At 45.6% G+C, this 18,122-nt stretch overlaps 2 protein-coding genes across 2 annotated transcripts in view; both read right to left on the bottom strand.

Annotated features, from left to right (window-relative positions):
- LOC132387033 (zinc finger protein 235-like) overlaps positions 1-18,122 on the bottom strand; it is a 62,415-nt gene that overhangs the window by 9,908 nt on the left and 34,385 nt on the right. The window lies entirely within an intron of this gene.
- Positions 7,107-16,417, bottom strand: LOC132387035 (zinc finger protein 235-like). Its single transcript, XM_059959404.1, has 2 exons — positions 16,373-16,417; positions 7,107-11,164 (listed from the first exon to the last, which is right to left on the bottom strand). Exon 2 carries the CDS (start codon positions 10,750-10,752, stop codon positions 9,775-9,777), a length of 978 nt encoding a protein of 325 aa, XP_059815387.1. The 5' UTR covers positions 10,753-11,164; positions 16,373-16,417; the 3' UTR covers positions 7,107-9,774.

The raw sequence follows: 18,122 nt of genomic DNA, 5'->3' as shown, positions 1-18,122 counted from the left end.
GCGAACACGTAGGGGGCATGGTTAAGGTGCTTGGAAGTAGTTCAAGGGAGATGTCAGAGATATATATTTTTTATACAGATAGTGGTGGGTGTGTGGACTGCACTGTCAGCGATGGTGGTAGAGACGGGTACAATAGAATCTTTTAAGAGAATCTTAGAGAGGTACATGGAGCTTAGGGAAATAGAGGGTCCTGTGGTAGGGTAATTCTAGGCATTTTCTAGAGTAGGTTACATGGTCAGAACAACATTGTGGGCCGAAGGGCCTGTATTTTGCTGCAGATTTCTCTGATTCTATGAAATTCAAGCAAAGTCTCTTCTCCCACAGAGTGGTGACAAGTTGCAACGGGGATAGTGAGAGATAAGTTTTAAAACACTGATATGGAAAAGAAAACTGGGCAGGGACAAGATAGACTGAATGGCCTCTCTAGTGTACATTGTGAGTTTGGCAGTGACAGTAAGTACCTGCGACATGGGATTTGATACAGATTGGATTTATCTTTCACAGATCCAAAATATTAAACACCAGTCAAATTTATGGCTAACATCAGCAGAACAGACTCCTCCAATGCTCAGTGACCAGGGTTCAGTCCTGGGTGTGATGAGTAGCCGCAAGAACTGCAGAATCTGACAGTAACAGTCCCTCATGAACCTGCAGCTGCCTTCAGTCACCGTGATGGTTAAACATTTAACACAGAGCTGATTTGGACTTCCTCCCTGATGTGAAGTTGCTGCTGCTGCAGCAGCTGGGATGATTGAGTAAAACTCTTTGCTAACTCCGGACAGAAATGTGGCCTCTATTTATTGTGAACTCACCGGAGCATCACAAGGTGGGTTAACTGAATGAGTCTCTTCGCACACACGGAGCAAGTGAACGGCCGTTTCCCAGTGCAAAACTGTAGGTCACGGTTTTCAGTCTCGGCCCGAAATGTTCACTGTTCGTTTCCACGGATGCTGCCCAGCCTGCTGGGTTCCTCCAGCATTTTGTACCTGTTGCTTTGCCCACAGCACCTGCAGTGTACTTTGTGTTCAAGCTCTGGTGAACTGACAGATACCGCGGATCTAACGTGCTGTTGTGTTTGTGATTCCCATACACAAATCCTTTGAATTTTCTACACTGTTAAAGGTTTATAAAGCACGTCAGTGGGTGAAGGACAACACTTCAACTGAAATTATTTTAGTCTCCATGGTGCCTACTGATAAAAACACCGTCACAGATCAACACAATTTGGAGGAACAAAACATCATCTTCTAACTGGCGACAGTTCCTGCATCAGGCACAATATCAAACTCTCCGCTTCCCTCTCTGTGTCAAAATGGATCATTCCTCCCCTTCATCAGTCTGTGACTTGGCTCAGTTTGTCTGTCTCCTTCGCATTCTGAGCATGCGCCACACACCCACTGAGATCACATTTTATTCACACGGCTGTGACTAGAGACTTTCTGATTATTATGTCCCTCCTGGTATTTGACGGTGGTAAACTCAGAGACAGCAATGGTATTGATCATCGGGAGTAGGTGATTAGGCTTTTTCGTTGGAGATCGATAAACTGCCGGTAGTGTGTGGCTGGATGAGTGGGTCGTTTTCAGACTGGAAGGAGGTAGCGTTTGGAGTACCCCAGAGATCAGTCCCTGACCATAGTTGTTCACAGTTTAATGTCCTGGCGGAGGCAGCGAGATGTGAGATGTCCTAGTCTTTGGTGAAGCAGAAAGAGAGGAGTTGGGGGAGGGGAGGCTATTCACGTGCAATTTCGTAGCTTTGCAATCAGTACATAGTGCACTGTGGGGCTGTAGTGGCGGGTTCCATTGCTGGGATCCGTGCACAGTCACTGTGGACTGTGACAATTTTGTGAATAAAGCACCATTCTCCAATTTAGAATCCCAAGCTGGGGAACAAGCCTATCGATTGTATATTTAAGTTGTATTTATGGCACTGTGATAACCAGATAGTATAGCTCTCCACGACCTCTCTATCCAGTCCTTTCAATATTGGAATTCATTTGTAAATTTCCCCAGCGGGCCATCAATACTGTCATCCAATGCATTGACAGTGAACTCGCTGATTGAAAAGTAAAATTTTCTCACTAGCAACCCTATGGCTTCTAAGCAAAAACGTTCCTTTACCTGCTTGATATTTATATTTTATGATAATTAGTGAGTGCAACCATGCAATACTTCGTCATATTATTAAATTAAGTAGTATATGTGTTATTGTACCAGTTATACACTGAAATGTAGTGATAGGCTATAATCTTGTTAATGTCTTAACTATCACTATATTTCTGTGGAGCTCTGGAATTCATATATTTCTTTCATCTTGCTTTACAGCTTGACATTATAAGAAGCCCTATTTTATACATACACACACATACATACAGATATATATATACACACACATACGTGCACACACACACACACACACACACACACACACACACACACACACACACACAATTAATGAGCGGGTACACAAATTGGGTGCGACATACGAGGGGTTAAGTCCGTGGCCTAAGGTGGAAGGAGTCAATTTTAGAAAACCTAGCAATTTTCAATTATCTGAAACAGAAATACCACAAAAGTTATTACCTTCAAACTCTCTTCTGAATCACTCAAAGAGTTGAACTGCACGTGCAGGTTCCGAGAGCTGTATAACTTTAGTCCTTCTAACTTAGGACACGAATTTATCAATCACACCTGGTACAGCTCCAGCACCTAAAACAATGGCACTGCACCACTGCTCCAGCCGTCCGGCAGAGCTCAGGCCCGGTCCTTTCTCAATGCAACCGGCCTCGATTTACACAATCTCGGGATCAGCCACTAATTATTGTCGCCCGAATGGGAGAACCGCCAACAACAGATGCGGAGGTCTGCACATCGCCGCCGGTGGCCGGAGGTCCATGCAGCGCAAACGGGTTGGCGGGTGAAGGGGGGGGGGGGGGGATACTCGGATAGAATATAGGGACTGATCCTGGACCCTGAGGGTGGCCTCATCTTGGCACAAGAGGAGGCGATGTTTCACACGTCGGAACGGGAATGGGAATGGGAATTAAAATGTTTGGACACCGGGAAGTCCCGCTCGGAGCGGATAGTTCAAAGGTTAATTTATTAGCAAAGCAGGTATCCATAAACAACTCTGAATTTTTTACTTCTCCAGAGAGCCACGAAACAAATGTCGTTCACAGAGAAAAATGAAATTTCCACACCAACCCCAGCATAAGAACTAACGGCATCCCGATCATCAACCCTCAAAACTCCCCCACTCCCGTACAAAAGGGAACAATAACATCAACACCCCCGAAAATAAACACTCCTACCCGGCACAACTGCGGAGGAGCCGGTGTCACCAGTGTGGAGGCGGCCGCATCGGGAGCAGCGGACACAACGGGCGACCCCGGAAGACTAACAGGTGAAGTGTCGCCTCACCTGGAAGGATGTTTGGACAACGGAGAGAGTTCGGTCGTTCGGCCCTTTCACTGTGACACCCCGAACTCCGCATCAAATCGGTCCAAACGAATCTGGGTGAACTTTAATGACCAATAAATATAATTCCTCTCAGCGATCAGCTGTCTGAGTGATCCCCTGACTCTGAGAGGAAGGGGCATCCGTGGTCCACACTGTCAGGGTGTTGAGTTTACCAGGAGACAAAGACTGCAGGGACGAGAGGTTTTCTGTTGTCTAATACACTGTGTGTGGACCCCGCTGGCAATTCTGGTGTTCTGACCCGAATCGAGACAAACACCACGCTGCCCACTCCACCAACAACACGGCACAGCCGGACACATAACAGGGGACCTTACATCCCACAACCCTGGATTCAGTGATGAAACCCGCGATTAATATTGTTGTCCCACTGAAAAGTCCATTAAGGTGCTTTTAAATGCCAGCGCTCTCCCACAGGTGACGTCACACAGCTTCTCACCCCACGCGCCTGACGTCACACACGCGCTGCTGCGCTCGACCTTTATCGGTTTAACGGCTGGGCTAATGATCACGTGACCAGCCCCATTCCTCCCCCCCCCCCGCCCCCCTCCCCACCGCTGTCAACGCAGGATTCAGGATCTGTGCTATACCAATTCGTGGGAAGCGATGTCAATCACTGATTATACCCAGTCGCGGAGGCGGACAGGCCGAGTGGGCGTTACCCCGCTGGGTTCGTCTCCCGCTCAAGCGCCGAACGCCTCATCAGAGCGGAGAAAACCTCAAAGTAAATGTCCGCTTTCTGATTTATTTCCATTTCCCTCCGAGGGAAGTTGGGGCGTTTGTGAAGCGTCTCCTGCGGCCGGAGTCTGATGAGGAGGAGACCATTCGGCCCGTCGGTTCGATGCCGGTTCCCCGGGGAGGGATTTTATTGAAAGGATGAAGATGGTGAGAGAGGGGGCGGACAGGATGTTTGTCCCGGTGGGGACAGGAGGGGCTCATCTGTGGAAATGTCTGAGCCCACGGTGGTGTCGAGCAGAGGGATTCACCACATTGGGGGCAAACACCGGCAGACTGTTGCCCTGCAAGCGGGGCCGATGGTCCGGGCAAAGTGACAATTATTTGTGCTTTGTTGAGATTGTACCTGGAATATGGTGTAAAATCCCTCTCCCCATACTAACACGGGTTATACAGACCGAAGAACAAACTGCCGGAGGAACTCAGCGGGTCGGGCAGCATCTGTGGAAGGAAATGGACCGTCAACATTTCGGGCCAAGACCCTCCCTCTGGATTGAGAGTGGACGGGAAATAATCAGAGAAAAGAGGTGAGGGGTGGGGATGGGGCAAGAGCTGGGGAGTGAGAGGTGGATCCAGGTGAGGGGGGAGGTGGGGAGGTGGTATTTGTTATAGAGAGTGCAATGAAGATTCACCTGACTGATCCCTGGAGTGGTGTGGTCATTATATGGAGAAATATCAAATGCGATAACCCTTTCATTTGGTTAATCGAGGACTGAGAGGAGAACACATTGAAATGCACAACATCATTGCCGGTTGAACCAGGGATCCGTCTCTGAAACAGGAATGGACTATCCAGGACTGAAATGAGGGGAAATGTCTCCATTCCGACGGTGGTAAATGTCTGTAAAACCCCTCCACAGAGGGCGGTGAAAACTCAGTGATCGTCCCCACGTAAAACAGAGGGCGGCAAATGTGTGGAGACCGAAGGGATAGAGGAAATGAGGACTGGGCAGAAACATGTGGCTGAGATGGGAGAGCAGACGCCATCTTGCTGATGGTTAGAGGGGCTGAATGGCCTCCTGCTGTTTCTCACTTGATGTTTCAGTGTTCCTGTCCAGCAAGGCTCCGGAGGAATGTGAATAAAAATTAGTGATTTAAATGAAACGTGAACATTTCCTGTTTGGGTCTGAATTATGTTTTGGACCTGGATGGGAATTGAGCCGGTGACTCTGTGACCTGGAGGTGGAGGGAAAGAGATCGGGGAAGATATGGTGTGGAAAAGTAATCATGTATCTGGGGTAAATATGGAATAATGTGGGGAATGCGCTGAATGGGTCGGGCAGTGTGTGAGGGGAGAGGAGCAGAGTCACCGGTTCAGGAGGGAGACCCTCCACCCGTCACCTGATTCCGTTTCCCATTCATGTTTTTTTGCAGATCTGCAGCATCTGCGGGTCACTGCTCAACGTGTATGTGTAGCTTCACCTTTCACCCGTTCAGACAAGTCAGTGAGATCCGGATCTGTCACGTCCTCTCGTTGTGGGTGGACAATGTATTTTTTTCTCTGCAATACTTTCTGCATGTTTCATTCCACTGTTTTGAGATGCTGAAGTGCAGCCGACGTTTCTGGGTGTCTGACCCACTTATCTGAGAATTTAGCCTTTTCTATTTCTCTGAGCTTCTCATAAATGTGTAAAGTTTAGTTCAGCTTCACTTCAGAATTTCCAAAGCAACACCCAGTCAGTCAAACTGCTCCACACAATTAAAATAGCTTATTATTTTTTTCTCTATTTTTGTACTATATATATATAGTTTATATATATATATTCTTCTTTAAAAATCACAATTGTTAAAAGCTATTGTTATGAATTAGTTTCTACTACTACCGCAGCAACAACAAATTTCATGACATTTGCTGGTGCTATTAAACTTGATTCTGATATTGATATGGGAGACCCACCACTGGTCACCTGATCCCAGTTACCACAGATCGTAATGTGAGATTGATGCCTTTTCCATATATTTGCATTCCACAGAAATGACAACAGTTCAGTTTCCTTCTGTGGTTCCAGAGCAGAAGCTCAGTCTGTCTAATATTTCCACACAATTAAAATGGGGAATTTGTTTATTATCATCATGTACTGAGCTACAGTGAAAATCTTGCCTGATGTACCATCCACACAGATTGATACATTACGACAGTACATTGAGCTGATATACAACAAAATAATCACTGTAACAAAGCATTGTGGCTGCAGAGAAAGTGCAGTGCAGACAGACATATGGTGCAGGGTCACGTCGAGTTACATTGTGAGGTCGGGTCCATTTTATCATTCATTTGACTTATAACTGCAGACAGGAAGCCATCCTTCAGCCGGGTGTTACGCACTTTAAGACTTTTGTATCTCTTCCCCGATGGGGGAGCGGGTTTGCAGCAAGAATGTCCAGGTTATGAATTTTTTTGTGTACATGGCCTGCTTTCGCGAGCCTGCTTATCAAACCAACACTTCATTTTGTTTTGAGAAATCTTTAAGTTTTGTCTCACTAGACTATAGGTTGGGTGTAGTTTATTTTTGAACTTCAAAACATAGTCTAACGAGTTAACATGTACATCCCCATCAATCCACTGTTCCTTTAACAAGGTCAAAGGTCACTCTGCGACCAAATACAAGTTCATACGGAGTAAAGCCCAGCGATTCCTGTACTGACTCTATTTCTGTGGACAAAAGCAAATGTATTCTTCCATTTTCAACACAATATGTCTTTATCATTGTTTTGAGGGTAGAATGAAATCTTTCTAAAGCCTCTTGTGATTCTGGATGGTATGTAGAAGATGTAATTTGTTTTGTTCCCAGTTCAGAAACTAACTGCTGGAATAATCCAGATGTAAAATTACATCCTTGATCTGACTGTATTTCTTTAGACAAATTGAATAAAGTGAAAATCTTGGTAAGAGCCTTCGCCACAGTTTTAGCTTTAATATTTCTGAGAGGTATTGCCTCTGGGAATCTGGATGCAGTACACATATAGTTAGCAGATGCTGATGGCCAGCTTTGGTCTTTGGCAATGGGCCAACACAATTCACTATAACTTTGGAAAAGGGTTCACTGAATGCAGGTACAGGCCACTGGGGTGAGCTCATTAGGTTTACCCACAACTTGTCAAGTGCCTTTTGGAAACTCTTATTCAGGGTAAACATAACTTTATGAGTTAAAGCAAACAGATCTGCTAATCCAGCAGATTCCTGCATAGTGGCAGCATCATTTCCATCTAAATACGTCTTTCTGTCATCAGGGACACACCTTCTGAATTCTTCAATTAAAACCAACTCTTTCAAGCTGTTACATGTTTTAACATGTAAACTTCATTTACATGTTCAGATGTGCACCAGCGGTCAAAACACACAAATTTCTCATAAGCAAATTCTGTATGTCTGGTTCACAGATTTCTTCAAGTTTCTAAACTTTTGCCTGTCTGCTTCTGGGACCAACTCACAAGCTTTGAGCACAGCCTGTTTCACTGGGTCATAATGTGTGGTGCGTGACCATGTGGTTAAGGTGTTGAACTAGCAATCTGAAAGTCATGAGTTTGAGCCTCAGCCAAGGCAGCGTGTGTGTCCTTGAGCAAAGCACTGAACCACACACAGATCCTGCACATTTATAGCCCAGTGGCGATGATTGGGGAAGCATAAATAAATAAATAATAAGCTGCTTCAGCGCTGTCAAAGCAGAATAGGCTTGCTCAGCCTTCCCCTTAATTACACTTAGTAAGAGTATTTTCTTACTGCTTTTCTGTCTCTCCAGCCTGAAATTGCCTCTGCCTCCATCTTTAATTTTTCTCACTTGTACTGGAGCTCAAGCTCACTAGGTTTACGTTCAGGAAACACCTCCAACTCCTCCACTTTAAACACCCCCTCAGATACATAATGTTCAGCTATTATCCTCTGCATCTGTGCCCTCCTCATTGTCAATTTCACCTTAGCAAATATTAACACTTTAGCAATACTCAATAACTCAATCCTTCTGGTGTCTTCTAATGCCTGAGAGGTTCACACTTCCAGATATCTATCAACATCCATTGCTGCAGATTTTCCACACACAAATAAATCAAAAGGGATTTATCCAATGAAATCGATATTAAATCAATCCTTAAATTTGTTCATATCCCAGACGCAGGCCCCATTTTGTTACAAACCATAACGCTTTAAAAAAGAACCAGCAGCAACAGACTACTCCCAGTGGCCATACATTTTATTTCCACATCCCATTCCCATTCTGATATGTCTATCCATGGCCTCCTCTACTGTCAAAATTAATCCAAACACAGGTTGGAGGAACAACACCTTATATACCGGCTGGGTAGCCTCCAACCTGATGGGATGAACATTGACTTCTCTAACTTCCGTTAATGCCCCTCTTCCACTTCTTACCCCATCACTGACATATTTAATTGTTTGCCTGTTTTCCATGTCTCTCTGGTGCTTCCCCCGCACCTTACTTTCTCCTGAGGCCTCCTGTCCAATGATTCTTTCCCATCTCCAGCTCTGTATCACGTTCGCCAATCACCTTTCCAGTTCTTAGCTTCATCCCACCAACTCCTGTCTCCTATCATTTCGCATTTGACCCTCCCCCCACTACTTTCAAATCTCTTTGTATCTTTCCTTTCAGTTAATCCTGACGAAGGGTCTCAGCCTGAAACATCGACATTTCTTCTCCTTATAGATACTGCCTCGCTTGCTGGGTTCCACCAGCATTTTGTGTGTGTTGTTTGAATTTCCAGCATCTACAGATTTCCTCATGAGTGTTATGTGTATAAATCTGTAGAAATAAAACTCCCAAACTATTGAGCTCGGGGGAAACAAGGCTTGGAGTCTTGAGATGGTAAAGTATGAAAGTTCAGTTCAACTACAGAATAAGTGATGAGAGAGAGATATTTGTAATCCAGGGTAAATGTTGAGAGAAGGCCATTATGTCATATTCCACAGGTTCCATGGTGGTAAAACGAGACCAACAGTCGCTGTAGATTTTATCTGTCATCCTTCCAAATCCACATACTAATTATCACCCGAAGTGACTTGTCATAAGGGGTATCATCTTCAAGTGAACTACCACACCACAGCCAGGCAAGGGTTAACACATAAGTGGTCTCCACAGAATACCCCAAATCAGATCCTCTGCTATGGATCAAATGAGGTGACAACCACACATTCGATGTATGGTGAATCGATAATTTGTCCACCCTTGTGGGCGAAGGAAGGTTCCAAACAGTGACCCTTGGCCACTAGTTCCCTGGTTTCAATTCTTCCATTTTTCCTCCTTTGTCTCTATCTGTCTCTGAGTGTCTGTGTCCTCGGTTAAAACTAAACAAGCTGCATGCGATGTAAACAAGCTGCAAGTCAGACACATTTGCCTTCTTAATCTCTCTCTCTCTCTCTCTCTCTCTCTCCACAGCAAACAAAACCTAGAGATTCATAACAATGGCCACTCCCCATTGTGAACTGATGGTGTGCCAGTAGGTGGGATGACTGAGTGAATCCTTTCCCACATTCTCAGCAGGTGAATGGCCTTTCTCTAGTGTGAACTCGTTGATGTCTCTGTAGGGTGAATGTCTGAGTGAATCCCTTCCCTCAGACTGAGCAGGTGAACGGCTTCTCCCCAGTGTGAACTTGCTGATGTACCAGCAGGGTAGATGACTGAGTGAATCCCTTTCCACAAATTGAGCAGGTGAATGGCTTCGCCTCGGAGTGAACTCGCTGGTGACTCCGTAGGTGGGATGACTGAGTGAATCTCTTCCCACATTCGGAGCAGCTGAACGGCCTCTCCCCAGTGTGAACTCGCTGATGAATCAGAAGGGTGGAAGAGTCAGAGAATCCCTTCCCACAGACTGAGCAGGTGAACGGCTTCTCCCCAGTGTGAACTCGCTGGTGTTTCAGTAGGGTAGCTAACTGAGTGAATCCCTTCTCACAGACTGAACAGGTGAACGGCTTCTCCCCAGTGTGAACTCGCTGATGTACCAGTAGGGCAGATGACTGTGTAAATCCTTTCCCACACTCTGAGCAGGTGAACGGCTTCTCCCCAGTGTGAACTCGCTGGTGTACCATTAGGTTAGATGACTGATTAAATCTCTTCCCACATTCTGAACAGGTGAACGGCTTCTCCCCAGTGTGAACTCGCTGGTGACTCTGTAGGGTAGCTAACTGAGTGAATCCCTTCTCACAGACTGAGCAGGTGAACAGCTTCTCCCCAGTGTGAACTCGCTGGTGTCTCTGTAGGGTAGCTAACTGAGTGAATCCCTTCTCACAGACTGAGCAGGTGAACGGCTTCTCCCCAGTGTGAACTCGCTGATGACTCTGTAGGTGGGATGACTGAGTAAATCTCTTCCCACATTCTGAACAGGTGAATGGCTTCTCCGCCGGGCGAACTCGCTGGTGTCTCTGTAGGGTAGCTAAATGAGTGAATCCCTTCTCACAGACTGAGCAGGTGAACGGCTTCTCTCCAGTGTGAACTCGCTGATGTACCAGTAGGGTAGATGACTGTGTAAATCCTTTCCCACACTCTGAGCAGGTGAACGGCTTCTCCCCAGTGTGAACTCGCTGGTGAGCCATCAGGTCAGATGACTGAGTGAATCCTTTTCCCAGAAATTCAGCAGTTGACCAGCCTCTGCCCGGTGTGGTGTGAACTGATTGGTGTGTCCACAGGTCGGAAGACCGACTGAATCCCTTCTCACACACAGAACAGGTGAATGGCCTTGTCCAGTGTGAACTTGCTGATGTACCTTCAGTTGCGATGACCGGGTGAATCCATTCCCACTGTCTGAGCAGGTGAAAGGCCTTTCTCCTGTGTAAATTACAGGCGTGCCAGTTGGTCAAATGACCGAGAGGATCCCTCCCCACAGTCTGAGCAGGAAGGGTGGTCAATTGGATCCCTTGCTCCACTTCTTAAATATCTAGGCAGAGACAACAAAACTGTTGTGCCGTGTTTGAGCTTCCTGAAGACGAATTCCTTCTCATTTTTAACCTGTAAAAAGATTTACAAACTCCATCAATGGGTGTAGGACAACATTTCTGATGAGATTACTTGAGTTGCCAAGGCTTGATCTGGTATCACACTGTTACAGTGAGGTTCTACCCAAGCTGGACAGAGAAATCATCTCCTGACTGGGCAGAGTGCTGGTATCTGGAATGACCATCAATTCTCTGATGCTCTTCCTGTCTCTATAAGAATGGGGCATTTCTGCCGTCTCCAATCTGTGCCCTGGCTCAGTTTGACTATCTCCGTTGGTATTATTCCCTGTTCCCACTGAGCTGCATGGGTTCCTGGCCCCTCAGTAACTGAAACACTCGCACGCAAATAGTTTTTCTTGACTTGCAGCTGGGATCTTCTTTTATGTATTATTAACTTAAAGTGTCACAGTTTTAACGCCACATAAAAATTCCTGCTGAAATGACTGGTTGGTTCACACAGCTGTCAAAAGGGGTTAGAGTGAATTTTTGTATTATTTCAGGTTCTTGTCACAATCATAGAAAATTTCAACATGGAAACAGGCCCTTCGGGCCATCTAGTTTGTGCTGAACTATTTAAACAGCCCACTCCCACACCTCTGCCATCCAGGTACCAACAGAAACCTCTTAAATGTTGAAGTCGAGCTCGCATGCACCACTTGTGCTGGCTGCTCATTCCACAGCTGGATAACCGTCTATGTGAAGAAGTTTCCCCTCATGTTCCCCTTAACATTTCACCTTTCACCCTGAACCCATGGCCTCTGGTTGTTGTCCCACCCAATCTTCATGGAACAAGCCAGCTTGCATTAACACCATCTGTGCCTCTCTATCACAATCAAATCTCCCCTCAATCATCTGCATTCCAAGGAATAAAGTCCGGATTTGTTCAATATTTTCTTTAACCCAAATCCTCCAGACATGGCAACATCCTTGTGAATTTTCTCTGAAATCTCTGAACTTCTTTTACAACTTTCCTGTAGGTAGGTGACCAAAACTGTACACAATACTCCAAATTAGGCCTCACCAATGTCTTCTAGAAGTCAACCGAACATCCATCTATTGTTATCAGTACTTTGGTTCATGAAGGGCAATGGGCTGAAATCATTCTTTCCATCCCTATCTACCTGTGATACCACTTTCAGTGAATTAAGGACTTGTATTCCCAGGTCCCTTTCTTCTACAATACTCCTCTGTGCCTGACCAGTCACTGTGAAAGACCTCCCTTGGTAGGTCAGACCAAAGTGCAACAACTCACATTGGACTGCATTAAATTCCATTTTCCATTTCTAAAACCATTTTCCCACCTGGTCCAGATCGCACTGCAAGCCATGATAGTCTTCTTGCACTCCGCTGAACCCCCAGTCTTGTTGTCATCCACAAATTTGCTGATTCAGTTAACCACACTATCATCCAGATTACTGATATAGATGACAAACAACAACAGTTCCAGCACTGATCCCTGTGGTAACCACTAGCCACAGGCCTCCGGTCAGAGAGGCAACCATCTGCTACCACACTCTGACTTCTCCCAAAGACAGTGTCTCATCCAATTTACTGTCTCATCTTGAATGCTGAGTGACTGAACCTTCTTGACCAACCTCCCATATGAGACTTTGTCAAGTGCCTTGCTGAAGTCCATGTAGACAACATCCACTGCCTTGCCTTCATCCACTTCCCTGATAACTTCCTCGAGAGGCCTTATAAGATTGGCGAGAGCCATGCTGTCTATACTTTATCAGTCCACACCTATCCAAATACTTACGTATATACCTGGTTCCTGGACCCACATTCCAATAACTTTCCCAGTTCTGATGTCAAGCCCACCCACGTATAATTTCCTAGTTCATTTTTACAGCCTGTCTTGAACAGCAGAACAACATTGTCTGTCCTCTAATCCTCCAGTACCTCACCTGTCACTAGGGATGATTTAAATATCTGTGCTAAGGCACCAATAACTTCTGCACTTGTCTTCCACAGGGTCCTAGTAAACAACTTGTCAGGCCCTGGGGATTGATCCACACTAATTTGCCTCAAACCCCTCGGCCTCTGTAATCTGTACAGGGTCCATGAAGTTGATGCGGCTTTGCCTCACTTCTATAGACTCGGTGTACATCTCTTGAGTAAATACGGATGCAAAAAAAAATCTCCCCAAGTCTATGTTATCCTTTCATATGGATTACCATTCTGATCTTCCAGAGAATTAATTTTTTCCCTTGCAATCTTTTTGCTCTTAACATGTCTGCAGAATCCCTGAGGATTCTCCTTGACCTTGTCTGCTGGGGAAACCTCATGCCTTTATTTCTTCCATAAGTGTTCACTTGAATTTCCTGTATTTCATAAGTACCTCATTTGTTCCTATCTGCCTGTACCTGGTATGCACCTCCTTTTTATTGGTCTGGGAGAGGAAAGCCAAAGGTGTGATAGAGCTCAATGCTGGGAGGTTGGAGTGGTTGGGGGTGGGGGGAGGGGTTAAACTAAAGTTGCAGGGGGAATGGGAGCCTGAATAACAGAATGGGTATTGGAGAGGTTGTGGAGACAGATGTTGTTCAGGCCTCAGACAAAGTCTGGAATGAAAAAGTTGAGCATGGTGCAGTGAATATGCTGAGCCCTGTATATTTCAATACAAGGAGCAGCGTAGGAAAGGTGGATGTGTTCAGGGCATGGATCAACACCTAGAATCAACACTAGGATCTGGCAACTGTGGACTGGGACAGGCTGCTTTATGGCAAAGGTGTGCTTGGTAAATGGGAGGCCTTCAAAGTGAAATTTTGAAAGTAGTAAGCGGGTATGTCAGAATAAAAGGTAAAGATAGAAACTGTAGGAAAACTTGGATTGCAAGAGATTGCAATCCCTGCAAGACCCTGGTAAAGCACAAAATGGAATTGCATATCAGGGATAGGCAGTCAGTTTCTTATGGAGTATAAGAAATGCAAGAGAACACATAAGAAATCAATCAGGATGGCTAAAAGATGGCATGAGGTTGCTGTCACAGAAAAGGTGAAGGATAATCCTCAGGGATTCTAGTGATAGATTAAGAGCAAAAGGATTGTAAGGCACAAAGTTGGTCCTCTGGAAGACCGGAATGGCAATCCATGTGTGGAACCAAAGCAGATGGGGGAGATCTTAAATATTTTTCCATCTCTATTTACTCAAGAGATGGACAAAGGGTCCATGGGTGTGTGGAAAAGCGGCATTAACCATTTCAACCCTGGGGAAAAAAACACTCCTCTGGCCACTCACACGCTCAATACCCCTCATCATTTTATACACCAAAAAATGTCTCTAAATATAAACAAGGAAATTATACATTGCACAATCTACTTTCCACGATTCAGTACATTTACACAGACAGGTGTGTAAAAAGGGCCCAACGAATACCAGGGACAAACAGGCCCAATTCACCAGAACCACAAACTGTTCCTGCTGCTACCATCCAGGAAACGGTACCACAGCAAAAGGACCAACAGGCTCTGGGACAGCATCTTCCACCAGGCCATCAGACTGATTAATTCATGCTGATACAATTGCATTTCGATGTTATATTGACTGTCCTATGTGCAAACTATCTATTATAAATTACTATAAATTACACATTGCCCATTTAGATGATGTAAGGTAAATATTTCTACTCCTCATGTTTATGAAATATGTAACTAATAAAGTCAATTCAATTCACCCTCTCCACTATCTGTTCTGTCATTCTGGCTCCCATTCCCCCGTCAACTTATTTTAACCACATCACCCCCTCCCCTGCTCACTACCACTAGCAACTCTTACCACTAGGATATTCATCCCCTCTTGTTCTGTTCCTCTAACTAACAAATCCCCTATCAGTCTTTTGACTTTCCTCTGCCAGGTAATTCCCCCCACAGCTTCTGAAGTGGTCCACTTGTTGTTGTGTGAAATGGCCACAAGAGTACTCTGCAATGCCTATTTAACCTCATTCCCCTTCCTGACCCTCACCCAGTTTCCTGTGTCCTGCACCTTGGGTGTAACTCACCTCTCTTCATGTCATATCTATCACCCCCTCCAACTGCTGGATGATATGGAATTCACCCATTTCAAGCAGCTCATTGAAGTGCAGGGTTACAAGTTGCAGCTGGATGCACATCTTGTAGGGGAGGGCATCAGGGACACTGCAGGTCTCCCCTCCTTCCCTCGATTAACCCTCTAATTTGTAATAACCAGTGTGCAGATAAATCTTGTACTGTGTATTTTTTACCCAGTGACAAGATGTGCACAATGAATTTTATATAGAGAGGTATTCATTTTCACGGCTAGCAAAGCACTGTCAATAGGAACTTTGATCTCCTCTGGGTTTGATCGAGTTCATCTGCACTCTCACACAACCTGTGTAGCAGGCCTGTAACAGGAAATGCAGGAGTTTCTCACCAATGCTTTTGCACATTGTCCATATGTGGTTTGCTTGCTAAATTACACTTTAAGAAGTCAGATTTCCAAATATCACTCCACTTCTTCCCACTTGCAAATTCTCCAGCAACTTTTGCATCACCAAAATGCAAACAGGCATCACTAGTTTCTGTGTTCTACATATATATTCCCCCTGAACCGTCCCCAATGACTGACGGTGGTGAACTCAGTGAATGAAATCCCAATGAATACGAAGGGAAGGGCAGTAGTCTTTCTGTCTCACTGGAGTCTGGCACATTTGTGATGCGAAAGCTACTTGTTGCCCAGGGCAAAGGTGTTTGATATCATTACGAAGCCAGAGAGAATGGGACAAAACATGTTCTCACCGGTAGAAAAATCCAGAGCAAGAAGAGGTAGAGGAAGCAACACACACAAAATACTGGAGGAACTCAGCAGGCCAGGCAGCATAAACGGAAAAGAGTACTAATGCTGAGTTCCTCCGACATTTTGTGTGTGTTGCTTGGAATTCCAGCATCTGCAGATTTTCTCTTGTTTGTGTTGGAGGTAGAACAAAGGTGATTTTCTCAACTGCTGATGTAAAAGATTTTGTTCCCTTTCTCCGAGTACCTAATCCTTGCATTTAGATAGCTGGAGCTCAGCTCTGTCTGAGAGATCCATCGGTTCCCATTCCCTCATCAGCCGGGAGCTCCCCGGGGCCCGTGTACGGATCGTGGAGCTGAGAGAGAGGGAAGAGGGCAGGACTGTCCCGGGGTTGCTGCCCACGGTGTCCGAAATTCAGAGGAATTATCCTGAAGTCGGTATTTAAGATAAAAACACAATTAATCGCTCTTACCGGCAACCGACATTTTCAAAGCCTTCTGTGCACTGCGCGCATGCGTGAAACTCAGGGACGTCCTCAGCCTGACGCCTGCGCATTTCATCGGCGCTTCAGCGCCGGCGAAATTCTTAACGAATTGCCCTATGGGTAATCACGGTGCCATTAAACATTTCTGCAAGCACCATTTCAATATCCATACCTCATTTTTTTTTATCTTGGGTATAGAAAAAATCTGCAGCTGTTTTAACGCAGAAAGCGGCTCCCATAAGCAATATACTCAATATCAACGTGTATCTAATGCCAAAGTAAAATGCAGATATAAAACATAGGAGATTCTGCAGTTGCTGGAAATACTGAGAAAACATTTTCTACGTATTCCTCTCCAAAATTTCTGCCTTATCTGTTGATTTCCACCTGTGTTGTGCACAAATTAACCACCTTTTTTTTCGATCAACCAGTTTCCAAATGCTTCTAATCTTTCACTTTTAACCACATCCTGCTGGTCTTATTCGTCCTCCTCCTCTGGACCCCATTTCTCTCTGGAGCCCCTGATTCAGGCTGGCAACTCTTTTGTTTCTGACTCTGCACCATCGAAGATTCACTCGCGAGTCTGCTGTCAGACTTTAGAGGTGCATTGTGTTACGAGACCGCAGGTTCGTTTACTGTGAGTGTCGCTTTAAGTGCCTGAGTGAGGCGGGGCTCTGAAGTCAGACACAAGCTGCGGCAGCCTGAGGGAGCGGGAGAGGGAGAGGGAGAGGGAGAGGGAGACAAGCTGTTCGAACTTCAGCTTGTGACTGCTATAGGCTGCAACTCTTCCATGCCCAAAAGGTACGGTTGATCTCATCATCGGCACGCAGTGCACAACGGATGTGTGACTGTCACTTCGTATCATCCATATGTGTGGATTTGCTGGAGTATCCTGTGGTATCACTTTTGTTGGCCCTTACCTGGAATCGGGGTGTTCTGTGGTAATTTCTAAGTGGATTTCCGAGCTAATCGACGGATAAGATCTTTGGCGACTGTTATTTCGTTTACCCAGCGTGGAATGTGTGTGGAATTCTTCGTAATTGCCTTCTCTCTACATTCCCTTTATTAGTAACTACGCTATACAGCAATATAAATGCAGATATATCAAACAGGTTAGCAATGATTGTGTGTGTGTGTGTGTGTGTGTGTGTGTAAATAGGAAAGCCAAGCTTCTTCACGCCTCGGGGTGAATGGATACCGTCTTACGGTGATGAGTGAAGTTCGGTTCAGTTCGTGGGATTGAGTCGAGTAGTGATGGAGAGAGAGAGAGGGAGAGTTTTGAGTCTTCAGGTAAGCTGACGCCGTCGATAGTCCCTTCGTCCTCCGAAATCCTTTGGAAGTCACCGACTGTGACCACTACAAACGGGACCGTTCTTCTGTGGTGGAGTTATTAACCCAGGCGAGGGATGGACACACGAATAACTCCCCACCGGTCACAGTCTTTTCACACTGCGAGAGCCACTGATCGATGCTCCTGATCGAACCTCCAAAGCCCACCTTTTTCTGTGGACACAACAAAGCTCATTCAGTGTCCAAAACCATGTGTCTGGAGGTCTATCAGCGGACCTCCTACTTATCTCACCGTGCTGAGCCCCAGCTGTCCATCAAACAGTTCCTCCCTTCTCTCTCTGTAAGAACACAGAAGCTGACAGTGTCCTTGTAAAAGTGTAAACAAGCTTGCAGAGAAAGCATAACACCATCTCCGAGCACTCACTCACTCACTCTCTCTCTCTCTCTT

This window comes from Hypanus sabinus, unplaced genomic scaffold (genome assembly GCF_030144855.1).
Source record: "Hypanus sabinus isolate sHypSab1 unplaced genomic scaffold, sHypSab1.hap1 scaffold_149, whole genome shotgun sequence".
Classification (NCBI taxonomy): Eukaryota; Metazoa; Chordata; class Chondrichthyes; order Myliobatiformes; family Dasyatidae; genus Hypanus; species Hypanus sabinus.
The sequence above is the reverse complement of the archived record's forward strand: the minus strand, read 5'-3'. Positions and strand labels throughout refer to the sequence as shown.

Coding starts and splice junctions, on each gene's coding strand:
- LOC132387035 (XM_059959404.1), bottom strand. CDS start 10,752: ATGGCTCACCAGCGAGTTCACACTGGGGAGAAGCCGTTCACCTGCTCA.